Here is a 15,875-nt window from a genome sequence, read left to right as displayed (position 1 = left end):
GGGCAATTCCTTTTAGATCTGATTTCTCGGAGAGTTTCAACTGCACATGAGGAAAATCAGAAATAAGAACTTAGTCTTCGCCTCCCGGGAAGGGAACTGGTCTTTCTTTGATTGACAGACAACCAGAGTATTTCTCTTCCTGTCTCTTCAAAGGAGAAAGGTCAGGATGAAGAGTCCCACAGGCACAGTGGTCCAACGAGGGGGGAGACCTAACATGTGGATCAGTGGGAGGAGAGCAGGATGTCCCGGGGGAGACGTGTGCTGTGAACTTGTGCACACTTTGAACAACGCGGTTCTAACTGACCCTAAGCCACGTGCAAGAGACTCTAACCACCCCCTGTGCTAACAGTCGCTGAAAAGTACGGAGAGAAGGCCTTCCCGGTCTGCTGGAGATGGAGAGGCCAGAACCGAGTGCCCTGGTTCAGCAATGGCTCTTGTGGTACAGCCAGGACCCACAGACTGGTTACATTTCTAAAGAATTCAGAATTGATTGACTCCAGGAATGCACAAAAAGTTAAGTCACGCCAATTTCCTCTTAAACTTAACCAACTGGATCTGCATTTGCCCATTTGTTTCGCCCCTGCCACAGCGGGGACAATCTCTTCGAAGCCTTTCCTTGTCTTTGTGCAGCTCCTGGTATAAAGCTGGTCAAAGGTGCAGTCCCTAAACCACACGCCTGTCTGGCCCACAGCTTGTTTCCTGCAGGGGTCTGCAGGTGACAGGTCACTTTCGCTTCTGTTGTGTTGACTTCTCCTCCTGCCAGGTGGGATGCAGATCCAGGGACCTGAAAGGGTGAATGGGCAGTGGCTCCTCATGCCGCTGTTCAGGAAAATGGCCCTTCTCATAGTCCCTGGAAGCAGGCAGAGGAAGGCCCTGCCCTTCAGCTCAGTGGACACCCTCAGCTGGATGGGCAGCTGGCGTGCTGTTCTTCGTCAGCTGAACACAAAACAAAACTGGACTGAACAGGGAGAACCAGCAGAAGTGAAAAAGGGAGAAGAGGTCATCATGATGGCCACAGCCCCTGCTCAGAACTCGCTGAGAAAGTCCCAGCTGAAGCACTTGACAATGCAAAGGGCCCAGGCCAGGGCCATCTGGAAGGGCCAGCCCGAGACCTTGTGTGGACATTCAGCCAAGATGCCAGACCTGGGCGACACCCAGGTGGCAGGACAACTGGGCGAGGTGGCAGCACTGGGGACATCAGGGGCAGAGCAGCCCCACCAGCTGCTCCTCTGAGGCCTTAAAGAGTCAACTAAAAATGTCCATGGGATTGTTAGCGAGCCACAGGGACTGCTCCTGTCACAGCAGGTGATTGGCTGGACTCAGTCCTGGTGCTTATGTGGCAAAACTTGCCCTGACCCCAGTAGTGACTCTGTGTCGCAGAGTAGATGCCTGTCACCTAGGAGGGACAATGCTGGAGGCAGGTGACACAGGGGTCCTGTGGGTCTGCACTTCACCCAGAGCCACAGGCCAAGGCCTGCACAGGGTGGTGGGTGCTGGGATTCTCCTCTTCAGGTGGCTCCACGGCTAATCCTTTCCCATCAATCCTCCTTTTACAGGTCTAGCATCGCTAATCTGGATATTCAAAATTAGAAATGCTTCACAATTTGAAACCTTTCAAGCATTGACATGATCCCTACAGTAGAAAATTCAATACCATGAACCATTCACATCTTATAAAATTGCCTTTAGGCTCTGTGTGTAAAGTGTACAGAAACATGAATGAATCCCATGTTTACATCCGGGTCCTATTCCCAAGATAGTGCATTATATCTGTGCAAATATTCCAAACTCTGAAAAACACTTGAACCTGTACATGTGTCTATGTGAGAATGAATAAAAAACAGCAAGGGAAAAAGAGTCCTTTCCACGTAGCCCAGTGGAGTTACTACAACACGGCATTTGATCGTGCCCTTTTGGGGACCTCCTGCGTGTGCAGGGTGAGGACTGCACTGCCTCCCGTGGAGGAGGTGGCGCTCTTCTGTGCTGGAACCCTGTCCTGGGGTCCAGTTTCCTCTCCCTCCCAGGACAGTGCTGCAGAGGGTGCACTGCAAGTGTGGCTGGGAGATCACTCCGTGGGTGGGACAAGCACTTAACGATAAAGGAGGAGAGAATACTTGGAGTAAAACTGGAGGTTTCTCAGGCCTGAGGGCAGTCGGGCAGCTAGGGACACGCAGTTAGTGTCCTCAGGAAAACCACGACCTTCCTCCTCAGACACACTGGATTCCTCAGGTTTCCAAGCACCACTGCTTCTGAGGGAGCCCACAGCCCAAGGGATCCACCACACTTTTTTTCCCAATAAATGAATGAAGCTTGTCCTTATTTAACTCTTTTTCTAAAACTGAAATCCTGAGACAAAATGGTGATACCAAATAGTACTGGTCCTTTTGTCACTTTGGCTGAAGTTGACCTCTGATACTTTAATTCCTGAGAAGAACTTCACGTCCAGAGGCCATGTCATAGAAAACTTCTCTGAGAAACACAAGACATTTCTGACGCCATTGAGCAGATCCCCGTAATCACGCCATCTCTAGACGTGGAAATGCACTCTGGTTAGCAGCTGGACCACACCATGGGTTTTCTAATGATCATCAGATTAAAGAGACATCTTTATGGTCCCACATCACCATATATAAAACACCACACCTCTTTCCTGAGTCCCTGTCCCCCACCTCTAAATTAGAGATGATTTCAAGCCCGGGTGAGTGCCTGGCGGAGACCCCCTGCCAAGCTGCAACTGCTTCCGTGAAATTAATGTCAACAATTAGAGTTTGCTGTCTGCTGTGACGCGCAGGAGGTCCAGCCAGGCCCCAGTTGTGCCAAGGCTTCCGAGGTGGAAACGGGCTCCCCGGGACGGAGGGCAGGCGGTGGGCTGGGATGCAGCGGCCTAGGCTCTGTTTCCTGAGGTCTGTGTGATTATTCTTACGGCAGTTTATCTGTTGACATCGTGGAGGACTTTATTTCTAGCAGTTGTAGAGCCAGTCAGACATCAGGAGACAAGGTCAATGCAATTCCCTTGAAGAGGGGTCAAAGATGCTATTTTTCCCTAGAGGATCTGCTGGGGGACACTGCTGTCCATCAGGAGGGGCATGTGCACTGGGAGAAGGGCCCACCCTTCTTGAAGGCAGATATTTGTCCTTCTCTCCTCCTCCTCCTCCCTATTGCTGTCAAACCCAGCCCATGTTCTTGGCAGGTGACCTTGCCTGAGAAGGACCACTAAGGGGACAGGACTGCACTGCACAGCTGAGGCTTCCATGTGCTTTGGCCCCTGGAGAAGCTCCGCGAGGGCTGTGCCCATGGCCTGGCCCAGGTGCGGCTCACCCACTTCTTCCTGGATCTTCCATCTTCCATGAAAGGAAACGGACAAAACCACAATATGCAGATTTTCCTTTGAAAAACTCTCATGTACCAATTGCACACATGCCTGTTCGACTTTCTTTAAAATGGAAGTTTCTTTCAGAAGATTATGTTTGATTAGGGGCCAGAGTTGGGGGCATGGAGAAGCTCTTTTTGGGTTTCTAGGGACTTTGGGCAAAGCACACACTATGTGCCACTGGGTTCCACCGTAGATCACTGTAGCCTTCCACTCAGCACGTGCCTGCCCAGGGGCTCTGCGTGATCTAGAACCCAGCCATTGGTGGGAGAAAACAGTCACATTGTCATTTACTGTCTTCTTATCATTGATTCGCACTGTTAAACTGCAGGTGGCCAGCGATTGCCAGTGCTCAGGCTGTAGGGAAGAGAACTGAAGGTTTCAGGGAGAGGCCAGGATAGTGGCCAGAAGCCTAAAGGCTGTCCAGTGCCCAGTGTTGGCGTCCTTGGTCATGGGGTAAGGTACAGGTACAGTGAAATCAGTATAGCTAGCTCACTAATGGTGTGGAACTTTCCAGTCTAATCCAAGATTAATGATGAAAATGGTTCGGGTCAGGCATGAAGGACCTATGTACGGTGGGTAATGGAGAGATCCGTCTTTCCTTCTGACACTCTAGGAGATCGCTCAAGGCTTCTGTCCAGCACCTCTGTGGGAAAGCATCCCGTGTACCCTGTCACCCCGGAGCATCTCTTCACAGAAGGAAGAAAACCCAGGACACAGTACCACGTGGCAGTCCTGAGATGCAGGGAGTCAGGGAGGTCTTTATCCCCTTGCTTAAGGAGAGCTGCTGAGTGGCTTAGAGGACGGAGCACTAGACCGCTCCCTGGAACCCCCAGTGGGAGTTTAATCCAGCGCAGAGACACACAGCACACAGCAGCTGCTTCCTTCAGTGGGCTGTTACGAGATAATCCACGGCTGAAAGGCCCGCCTTATTTTCAGGGTTTCAGGTAGGGCAGACTCTTCTGCGAAGGTGCCCTGCACGACATCCTCGTGTAATGGCTTCTTGGCTGCGTGTAGCTCCTCTGAAGACTGATGACCTGTTGATGCTGGATGCACATCTCTGGTCTGACTGACATGCCCACGGTGCAGATTCACAGCCAGTGTGTTAAGGTAATTTCCCAGGATGATTTATACAAGGCAAAGGGCAACTTTTTGATCAGATTGATCTAAATATTGAATTGTTGTTACTCTCCACTTGGTTTTTGTCCCTGGATCTCAAAGAAAGAGGAAGCACTGTGGCCTCCTGGAAATACCACTGTCCTGAGGCAAGGAATTTCACTTTCTTCCAGCCAATGGGCACAGAGGGGACGATGAGCACAGGTCTGGCAGTCGTCTGGTTAATTAAGTTTGTCACTTTGCTGTCATCAAGTCTTCTATGTTCACACGATTTACAAAAGATTGAATTCCTGCCTTTTATTTTTTTCAGAAAGGTACTAGAGAGAGAGGAAACTTTTTGGGTGTCTTTCTCTGTTTGGTCACGATGACTGAAGGTCACTGCTGGCCATCTGCCCTGCCCTCAGCAAGGCTCCCAGCACAAGCTGAGGGCTCATTCACTACTCATCTAGTTGCTGGGGACCCTGCGCAGGTGCCTGACACCCCCTTCTGAGACTGAAGTTCACATTGGCACCAGGAGTAAAGGCGAGATGCTGGGTGGGACTTGGCAGGGGAGTTCAACCTCAGTTCCCAGGCAGAGCCTTAGAGGGGCCCAGGCAAGGGGACATGGAGGGTTCCAAGGCCACAGGGGCACTTCTGGGACAGGTGTCAGAGAAGGTGAGGAAGGGAGGGGTGGAGCAGAGGGCAGGAGAAGAAGGTGCTCTCAGTTACAACCTGCACGTGGATGTTTCTCAGGACACTGACAAGGGGGCCAGAAGGTCTTATCTGCTGCCCACCCCCCATCTTTTTCGGGTAATAAGTTTCTATTTAACTTAGAAGGGAATTCCTTTCTCAGTCAGGGTCTCTGCATAGTTATTTTAATTTCAATAGTTTTCAGAGACTAAGAATAGCATAATAGAAGTAACTCAGGGGTTGGGAGAACGGAGATCTATTTTGATTCCTGGGGGTGAGGCTATTTCTTCCTGTGATTACGGAGAATCAGGTAGCTGGCCAAAGTCAGATTTCTTTAATGACAGGGACATAACAGCTCTTCACCTCCTCACAGGGGCGAAGACCTAGGGAGAGAGAGGCTGATGTGCTTGGCCCAAAGCAGAGAGCCACCCAAGTGTCAGCTCTGACTACTGTGGAATAGCGCCGTTGACATGGGACCCGGGGCACCTGGGTGCACCCCTTCCAGGGAGGTCACCTGCACACACCTGGAGTCCCCGCGTCCTTGTCCTTTCCCTTCTCTAGCACTTGGCATCCTTTGTAGGAGAGATCCTGCGAGTTCCTGTTGAATTCTCACATGACAGAAGAGAAGCAGCGGAGATTTTTCAGGGCCTTATCACGAAGCTGATGAGGTGCATCCAGTAGAAAGCACGCCTGCTCTGACTCCAAGCACGTGATGCCTTCTGTCCTCCCTCTCCTCCCCCCACTCCCCTGGCCACCTTCTAAAGCAGCCGTGTATCCAGGACCTGCATGTCCCACCCCATCTTTGGTCTTCTGCTTGCTCTGCCTGTTCCCCCCTTCTGCACCTGGAGAACCTGGGCCACCCACTGCCCCCTCCCTCTCTTCCTGCCCCCTAGCAGCTCTGGAAAGAGGCCCTCTAAGAGGCTGGGGGTTCACAGCTCCCTGTCCTGGCTGCTGAACTCACCTGTACGCGCCTCTGAGGCAGCTCTCCCTCATTCCTCCCAGATCCCTGGCATTTTTTGAGAATCTGGTGACATGTATAAAATCTCTTTCCACAGAAGGTGCACGCACACTGCTGAGGCTCCTGGCCAGGTGGAGTCCAACTCTGGATCCACAAATGGCCCAGGATCCAATGGTTAAAGATTCACTCACGTTCCAGAACTTCTCTCACTGGAGGGGGATGCACTCCCTTGTGGTCTGTGAGAGGGCAGAGGCAACGCCACAGGCCTCCATCTAGGTTTCTGGATTCTCAAGTACCAAGCCCTGTGCTGACAGGAAGCGAATGCTCCTTGGATGACTGGGAGGGAAACAGGTCTACCGGTTAATGCACAATTTCACTGCATGGATTCTTGGGCATTTAGAAGAAGGTGTTGTAAACTGTGAGGAAAATGGCAAAACATTCAGAACAAATACTTGGGCATTAAAAAATTGTCTTCTCAATTAATTTAGAGGAACAGAGCTTTGTGCTTTCAACAAAGACAAATTTGGCTGCTGATAGTTTATAAAAATCCAAAGCTCATTTCTTACCGTAAATGAACAAAGTATCATTTCTACTAGACCTTGGGGAAGGAGAAGCACTGAAATGTATAGCTGTAATTCCCAGGCTCAGATATTCTTGGTACTGCAGAGGGGTCGAGAAATTAATAAAAAATCCTTAGAGAGACACAGTCTCCTCGTATCAGAAGCTGGGCTTACTGGCACTACAAGGGGACCCTCTAAGAGCTCATCCTTGCTTAATGTCCACCAGGTGACAGAGGGAGGCCTTCCTTCTCAGGAGATGTCAACCTAGCTTCCCCACAGGACTTCCTCATTCAGAAAATGAGGGAAACTTGATGTGGCTTGGAAATGGTTCTAGAAGGCAGAGGAACGCCTTCCTTCCAGAAGAGGGAGACTGCTGTCGGACAGGAGTGTGGACAGCAACCTTCCAGGGAGGAGAATCACACGAGGGGCTGTGTGCTGCCTCTGCCCAGCCCTGTGTGCTCCAGGGCCCTCAGGCCACCCCCACTCGCACACAGATCACAATCACCATGGAAGAAGGGAGCTTCGTGGAGCGGGAATGAGCAGCACCTAGGCCAGGCAAAGTCTGCACGTGGGGAAGGAGCCGTGAAGGAGCCCTGGGTGCTGAGTGTACAGCCCTCTGCCCCATGTCCAGATCCACAGAGACAGGTGACGTTCTTAGGCTGCAGTCTCATTTTGGACCTGTCAGAGACTGAATGATAATGTTAAAACTTCCACTTGGCACAGCTGGAGTGGGCAGTGGCCCTCACCGATGGCTTTGCAGGAGTTGGCCTCAATCTCTGCTGGTGATCCAGCGGCATTTCAGTGATACTGCAGCTCTGGGCTTCTGGTTACTAAACAACGTGCAGGTGACTGCACTTGGCACAGACCCATCTAAACCTCATAGCTGACCTAAGACACAACTGCATTTATTTTTGAATTCGGGATGAGACTGAAATTCTTTTTGAGTTCTGATCTTCCAAACTTGAGTCCCATCTGAATGTGATATTTAGAAATCCACGGGTATTTTGGGCCATGGTAGAAGGGTGGTCTGCATCAGCTGCCCATGCCAGGCACTGTCACTGAAGCCAGACGGGAGCTCCTGGTTGCTCAGTGAATCACTTTATTTCCATCATGAGAAATGGTGCTGTGCTCCCCATGCTTGGGCTTAAGTCGTGAAAACCTGTCTCCTGTCAGTGCAGGCAAGAGGCATCGGCTGTCCTATACTTACTAACGCGACTTAAGAGTATGTATCTCTCCCCCAAAGAACGTCTGTGGTAGAACATTTATGTATTTATTAATAAATTAATTTGATATTGGGACGCTTTTCCAGATCATCCAGTGCTGGCAGAAGGCAGCAGGCAGGAGAGACGAGACAGTGGTGACCATGGACAGGGTCCATCATTCTCTGTACTTTTAGGCATGTTTGAAATTTTCCTTAAAGCCAACTCTAGGAAAAAATTCCTTTCAAACAGCCCTCCGGAATAAAAATGCCAAGTGGTAAAACGTGTGTTTATTTAATACTCTGACTTCCCAACTCAAAATATTCTTATTTGGAGTGTTTATGTAATCATATAAAATATTTGAAATTAGGGGCTGGGGTTGTGGCTCGGTGGTAGAGCACGTATGAGGCTTTGGGATTGATGCTCAGCACCACATAAAAATAAATAAAAGTATTGTGTCCAACTACAACTAAAAAATAAATATAAAAAAATTTGAAATTAATTGTAATTTCCATTTGGTTTAAATGAATCCTATTAAGTAAAAATGCCATCAGAGCAAGATCCATCAAATATATTTATATCTCTACTGCTTTTTAGGTAAGTTTTCCATCAAATAATTATTTAATCCCCCTAATATTAGGAGACAATATTGTACACTGTAGTTCTGCTGATGTCCTTTGGGAGTTCCTGTTATGTCTGAGGAGCAAGGGTGTCCAGAGTAATGAAACAAGGTTTCTACGTGCTCTGAGAGTCACACCTTTCCATAACTCAGCCCAGCTCTCCCTGCTTTCTGCTCCAGACTCTAGAGAGGTACTGCGTTTTTGTCAGTCCCGGAGACCCCTGATCTTGTGCCCTAAGAGAAGAGGCAGGGCAGGTGCTTCTTTCATGTCACTAGGGATAAACTCAGCCAAGCCGCCTTCAGCGCAACGGAGTCCCCTAGTGGCCGAACACGCCCAGGTCTGTCCTCAGTCGCCCTTTGGGTTAGGCCTTGTGTTTTTAAACTAAGCAACTGGAAACAATTAGCATAATGCTATTAGCCATATTATACCATCAGAGGAAAAGACAGTTGTGAATTAATGGGACTTTGTTTCTGGGAAGGCAGGGACAATGAAACCTTTGGTCCTTCCTCACTAAAGGGCCGAGAGGCCTGAACACTGTTCAGAACCACACATACGCAGAGAGGGAAGGCACGCCTTGGTATTCCCGAGCCTCTGGGACCATTTTCTCCATCCAGACTCTGTGGCTCTTACTTGCTGCACCTTGGGGGCAAACACAGAGTTCTTAAAGCCTCCTCCTGCTCTACTAGGTACAGCGTGAGGGTAGACTGGGGACAGAATTACTACATTCGAGCCTGGCTCTCCTGAGCAGAGAAACTGGAGTAACTGGATCAGTCTCCCTGTGCCTCAGCTTTCCGTAAAAGGAGTCTAAGGGCAGCAGACCCTGTTGGTGGCCTGAGAATCCGGCAGGCTACTGAAGTGCTGCCTGGAATAGAGCGCCAAGGGCACCTGCTGCTCCTGTGATTCTATTTAGCCTGGGCCTCACCCATCAGCTTCAAGATCTTATTTTTTTCTCTATGTGGATCTACGTGATTTTTTTACGGCTCCAATTGCATATGCCAACAGTCTGTAGATGTGAACTTCGTTGATATTTGTGAGTTTCCAGAACAGTCCTGATAGGACTACAGTGAGAGAAGCTCCCTCCCTATGTCCAGCAGAGCACCGTGTTTCAAGTGGAACTGCCCACTGTGGGAATTAACCAGCAGATTGATCTTTGCAAGGCCCTGTCCCAAAGAGGCAACGCAAACATTTTGAATCCTCCTGCAAAATTTGCAGGACAACTTCCTCATATCACAACTGTATAAGAAACAAACTGTAATTAACGTAGAGGCCTAGTGAACTAGCCACACACTGGATTATGATAAGTAAACTATTTCAGGTGAAAATAAAAACGTCTTTAAATACATAAGGGGAAAAGTAGAAGGTTTAAAACTTGAAAGGAAAGAAACCCCAAGGTTATAGCAACTCACGAATAACCTCCCTTTAAATCATTTAGAAAAAAAAATGGATTCCTCCCCTTAGGATCAAACTGTGAGCCTTACAATCAGGGGCAGCTCTAGAGCCCAGCTCTCCCATTAAGCATCCTCCTTCCATATCTTAACTTGACTCCTTTCACCTTCGGGAAGATTAACTTGTACACTTCAAGGAACACCATGCAACTTACTTACAAACTTACTTCCCCATCACAGACCCTAAAGAATCCTGCAGTGGTCAGCTGTGTAGCTGAGTGTCCTACATCTGTGAGTGGATGACCCAGTCTCCTGGTGTTAAATTTCCTGTTATTGCAGCCCAAGTCCTAAATGGTTCAAACCAATCTCTTCAAATTGCAAAGTATTTGTAAAACCCCACAATAGGAAAACAGGTATCTTATAATTTTACAGATGAAGTTTTGGTGCTATATTTGAGGTTTTGACACATGTCCCCAACACTGGGGTAATGCCACCAGAGGGACAATGACCAGCAAATTTACACACCAGGCCTGGAGACCTCACCATAATTCTCACTTCCCTCTGGGGCTTCCAAATGATGAGGTCTGTCCAGAAAAGTGTTAACCTCACTTTTTTTTTTTAAGAGAATAGCTAGAGTCAAGAATATACCTAATTTCAATCTATAGTAAAATGAGGTTTACGAGTTATCAATCAAACTTCTAGTTTTTAAAGCAAATCGATGTGCTCATTTAATGATCTCCCTCTTAGATTCCATCTTGGTCCTTGGAATGAAACACGACCTGTAAAATTCAAGCATTCTGCCACTTTCAAGTTCAATTTCACCTATTAGTTGCCTACAGTTAAGAAGACATTGTTAGCTAAACAAGCAACTAGCTTTTTGGTCTAGAGAACAAACAGTGAGTAGGTTATCTAACTTTCGAAGGTTCTTAGCCTCTACCTGCTTTGCTCTTGTTCACATTGCTTTCTGGATTTTCTAGTTTTCATACCTGAAGTAATGTCTTAATCAAATGATGGAAACTAACATGTCTATGCATTTTCTTTCAAAGAAGGAGTAGGCTAATGCATGAAATGTCACACCATAGGTCAAACTTTTATGTTCAATCCTGCCACTTGACCCCAAAGAGGATATTAACCCCTCCACATTGAAGTTTTACATCTCTAAATTGAGGATATCCACAGTGGCCATTAGCCTTGGGAGGTAGTGGGTCTAATGGCATCATGACACACTTAACAAGATGTTTACATTAATGTCCTTCTTCCTCAACATACAGAATGTTGAAAAAATATTTTGTATAAAAACTTCAATTAAAAAAATGACAACATTCTTTTTGGTTATTAAGGGCATCTGCAAAAGCAGCATGTTTGGTACAAAGGCAACCTCATGTGAATGAAGTGGTATGTGGTGAGGTACTTTCAAGAGATTAGCAAAAATTTCTCTCTGCATTTTTTTTTCTGGCTACATTCTGCATTTACAGGGACACAAAATAAACATTTTTTTAAATCAAGCAACAGCCTCTGGCTGTAAGAACCTAATGCGGAGCTCATCTGAGTGGACCGACTCCACTGCTAACTCTGCCTTAGGCTGAGTGGATGAGGAGGAAACAGAACAAAATCGGCTAAACTGTTCCTTGGGTGGTGTATGGAAGAAGAACTCAGCTCATCCCCAGACCCTAAGGCGCGTGGTGTTCCGTGGAGTGCTGGCTGAACAGGTGATCATCCCAGATGTCCTGGGGCAAAACGGGTGGATGATAAGGCCACTAGGGTTAATGATGATATCGGCAATGTGATGTAGCAAAAAATAACACCATTTCCACGTTATAAGTAAGTGTTGCAGGAGAAAGAAACCTAGTTCCAGCATGAATCAAGCTATAATTCATTAAACCCGGTTTTAGTGCTAAGTATCTCTGAATTATGAGACTTTAACGTCTTATTCTGCAACGTGGAAATGCAAATTCCTACCACTTGTCCGCACTGGTTGCAGAAGGTTTTTCCTTGACATCTGCTGCGAATGGCCGGAGCGGGCCTGGACTCCGCTAGGCCAGGCACCGGCACCGGCCCCCCACCCGGGCCCCCACCCGGGCCCCCACCGGGCCCCCACCGGGCCCCCACCCAGGCGCACAGGCGCACGCGCCCCGGGGTCCGCTCACCTTCAGCTTCCCGGATCTTCCTCCCCGCGGCCGACTTCCGCAGCACGCTCCTTCCCGAGCTGAAGAGGCTGGCCAGCTCGTCCAGAGGGCTGGACAGGGGCCTGGGGTTCGGGGGGCTGTAGGGGGCCGGGGCGGCGGCCCTCCTGTGCTCAGCCCTGGCGGCCCGGGCCGGGGAGTGCGGGATCTTGGCGAAGGAGCTGCAGGGCGCCGCGCTGGGCTTCGGGGGCGCCCTGGACGGCTCGGGCCCGGGCGGGCAGGCGAAGTGCGCGGGCGGCCTGCAGGCTGGGGGCGGCCCCGGGGGCGGCGGCGGCGGCGAGGGCGGCGGCGAGGCCGGGCGAGGCCCGTCGGACACGGCGCCGCCGGGGGACGCGGGTCTGTCGCCGTCCCCCTTCGGGGCTTTGGAGTACTGCGGCGACAAGGGGCTGGAGCCCTCGGACTGCACAGGGTACTTGAGGTTGGTTTCCAGGACCGGCAGCTTCTTCACCTCCAGGGGCGTCAGCGGCGACTCGTCGGAGGCAGGGGAGCAGGTCACCGGCGTGGGCGGGAAGACCAGGAGCGGAGGCCGGTGCGGGAGCAGGTTGGGGAAGGGGGGCGGGATGTCGCACGTGTCCCTCAGGGGCTGGCAGCCCCCCTCACCAGCCTCCAAGGCCCAGGCTTTCCGAGTGTCCGAGAACAGAGGCGAGGGGGACAGGAAGGACACCATGCCCAGGCTGCCGCCCTCCTCGGGCAAGAAGTACTTCATCTCCTCGTACACGGACTCGCCCTGGTCGGGGCTGTCGGCCTCGGGGCCGCCCGCCCTGGCCGCGTTCCCCACCATCTCGATGTACACAGGCTCCGTGTCATCATCCTCGTCGCCCTGGGGTAGGGGCAGGCGCAGTGGCAGCTGCGGGGTGTACTGCGGGCCATCAGCTGGGCAGGCCCGCTGGGCACCAGGGGTTCCGGGGACCTGGCGGGCACCTGCCTGACACATGGCACCTGGGGGCCGGGGGCCCCAAATTTCCTCATAGGAGCCGCTGAGCTTTGTGTTGGGACTTCTCTTTGGCTTTCGAGGGGGGATCTTCTTCATGGTGCTGTAGTCATCACTGTGGGGTCTGGGTCGCGTCAGAGCTGGAGGGGAAGAGAGGGAGGGCAGTGTGAGCAAGACTCGAGCCAGCGGCCAGGACCTGAGCTGGCTGGACTGTCCCTCCCCCAGGCTGGCCTTGGTCCTCAGAGCCCCTGCACTCCAGCTGTGGAAAACCCAGGCCTTCCTGCCCCTCCACCCACTGGAGCCCCACCAAACCAGACCTCCCCAAAGCACCAAGCACCCTGGCTTTTGATCTGGCAGGAGAGGGCTTCCACCCTTTGGGGGTGATGTCCCAGGACAGGGAAGCACAGTGAGTTCTGTGCTGTGTTAGAAAATGGTGCAGGCTACAGAGACAGGAAGCAGTAGGCCAGAGTGAGGGTCCCAGAACAGGCGGGTGGAGCAGGGTGGAGTGGTGCAGAATGTGGTCTTAGAAGAAGTCTTGGGCACCTCCCCTTAGCCTCAGAGAAGACAGCCTAAGAGTGGCATTATTCACCATCTCAGGAAGGGCATGGATAGGTCTGTGGGAAAAGTACTTAGCTCAGGTCCTGGCACACTATAACCACAACACAAATATGTCCATCCTCATGGGAATGGAAGCAAACAAAGTTCATTTCCTAGCTCCATGGCCATCTTCAAAAGCCAGTGTTACATGAGGCTCCCCAAAGCCATGACACTCAAGAACATCATATAGCCGACGTGTGCAATGTTCTAATCAGCATTGTCCTGATGACTTTCAGTGTGCTGAAACACAGAGGGCAGACCTTCTCCTAGAAAAAGAATGCACCAACCCCACTTTTAATATTAGTGTTATAGAATTTCGCAGTCATGAATAATTTACAGGATTTGTGGCAGATGGTATTTTCTCAAACTGGTTGCAATATTTTCAGTCCCAAATGCTCTTCCTGAACCTTGAACCTGGGAGGTCTTTGGCTGCTTCAGAGAAGAAGATGTTGGAAAGACGTTGCCTGCCCTCTGAGGCTGGGGCACCCGCAGTGCAGTCTGCCTTTTCACCCACCCTCCTGGACACATGGTGTGAGAGCCCTGATTTCTGCATAAGAAACGTGGACACCCTGAGGCATCCCTGCCATGGGCAACCTGTGGAGAGGCCACTTGGAGGAGAGGGAGAGGCCAGGGACCCATCTGCTCCTGCCTTCAGCTGTCTGACCTTTCCCATCCCAGGCACTGGATGTGCAATGAACCTCCTCCTCCAGGGACCCCTGAGGTCAGTCACATTCTGGAGCCATAGGACAGTCCTAAAGTCATCCTTGCATCTTAAGACACTGAGTCCTGCACAGACGTGGTACCTACAGGGCACTGCTGCTACCTAAAAAATGAAACGTGTGGCTTGGCTTTGGGAAAAGAGATGAGTCTTGAAGAGACAATCAGCAGAAATTGGGGGCCCTCGGGAAAGCTCGGGGTGAGGTTCAAGGGAGGATGAGGAGGGAAAGTCTGGCAGCAGTGTCACCTGCAGGAATGGCAAACAGGAGACCCACTTCGTGACTGGGCCACCAGGTTAAGGAGACTTTCAAGCAGTGTTACAGCGATCTCCGGGATTCTTCAAGCCACCTGGAACAGAACATGAGTGCGAAGAGATCGGCAAAGAAGGAGCCGTCGTCACGAAGGAGCCAGGGCCTCCTGGGTCTGAAAATAAAATGGTTCTCACTGTCAGCTCTCCAGATGGCCGAGATTCTAAAGCTAAGAAAGGACCTCCAAGCAGACAAGAAATTCAGGGCATTTTCAGGAAAACATGATCTAAAGAAGAAGCCAAGCACATGCTGTGGAGACATTTGTTAAAACATCCAAAGACACAAGGTGGTGCTTCCCAGACAGCTCAGGAGGCAGAGCCACAGGACCCTTCAGAACTTCAGAGGCTTGCCTCAAAGAAATAAGGCAGAGAGCCCCAAAGAGAGGAGAGGTTATCTCAGAGACCTGAGGACCTGTGCTTTGACTAATTAAGCGCAGTATAAACGAATTTAGAGGAAATTGAAAGCACCAGGTGCCCTGAAGGGGCAGAATCCACAGAGAGAGAAGAATCCTGCTCTCAGAACTTCGTGAGCAGGAAGCAGGCTAAGAGAACCCCCGACCCGCACCAAACATAAGACCCCTGTGAAGAAAGAATTACGACTCAAAGAGCGAAACAAGGTTCCAGAGCCAATACCAGCAGCCATGGAAAACCCCTCCAGGCACCGGGACGGCCCTCCTCAAGGCAACATGTGCCCAGCGGTTGCTGAGAGCTGCATGCCAGTCCCTTTTGGATCAAGGGCACACATAACATTGCCATCTACCTGTCCCTTCAGGGTACACTGGTCCCGTGAATGGGGGTAACTAGTCTTTTAGGCCACAGCCGTCATGTAGAGGGTGGCATTCTTGAGAAGCCGTCCACCTGAGGAGCCTTGCCTGATCTCATTTGGAGGACGAGGTCTTGTCCCTGAGCCTGAGCCTGGTGCCACGACAGAAGGAAGCTTCCGGGAGCTTCGGGAAGAGATGAGTGTACTTTGTGTTTGGAGGGATGTGAACTGTGTGTCCAGAGGGTGGAATGGGGCAGATCGTTTCCCCAAAAAACAGGCCACAACAGTATTTCCAGTCCTCCTGAGAGGTAGAACCTTTGTCTCCTCCCAAACCTGGATGGACCTCTGAGACTACTCTGATGGTCAAAGACCGCGACAGAGACGAAACAGCCTGGCTCCCCAGGCCTGCTCATGGCGAGTGCTCCCCGTCACCTCCCTTCCACCTCCTAGAGCGCACGCCTTTGCCACACTGATTCTCCAAGTACCAAGCTCAACACATT

The 15,875-nt window shown here is 50.7% G+C and overlaps 1 protein-coding gene across 4 annotated transcripts in view; it reads right to left on the bottom strand.

Moving 5' to 3' along the window:
- Myo16 (myosin XVI) overlaps positions 1–15,875 on the bottom strand; it is a 524,759-nt gene that overhangs the window by 45,219 nt on the left and 463,665 nt on the right. For all 4 annotated transcript variants that reach the window (XM_078016333.1, XM_078016334.1, XM_078016331.1 and 1 more), the window contains exon 32: positions 12,025–13,131. In XM_078016333.1, coding sequence (XP_077872459.1) covers positions 12,025–13,131 — 1,107 coding nt within the window. The remainder of the gene's footprint in view (positions 1–12,024; positions 13,132–15,875) is intronic.

The sequence above is a fragment of the Ictidomys tridecemlineatus genome, chromosome 6, assembly GCF_052094955.1.
Source record: "Ictidomys tridecemlineatus isolate mIctTri1 chromosome 6, mIctTri1.hap1, whole genome shotgun sequence".
In the NCBI taxonomy this organism is placed as follows: Eukaryota; Metazoa; Chordata; class Mammalia; order Rodentia; family Sciuridae; genus Ictidomys; species Ictidomys tridecemlineatus.
This window is presented reverse-complemented; position numbering and strand designations above follow the sequence as displayed.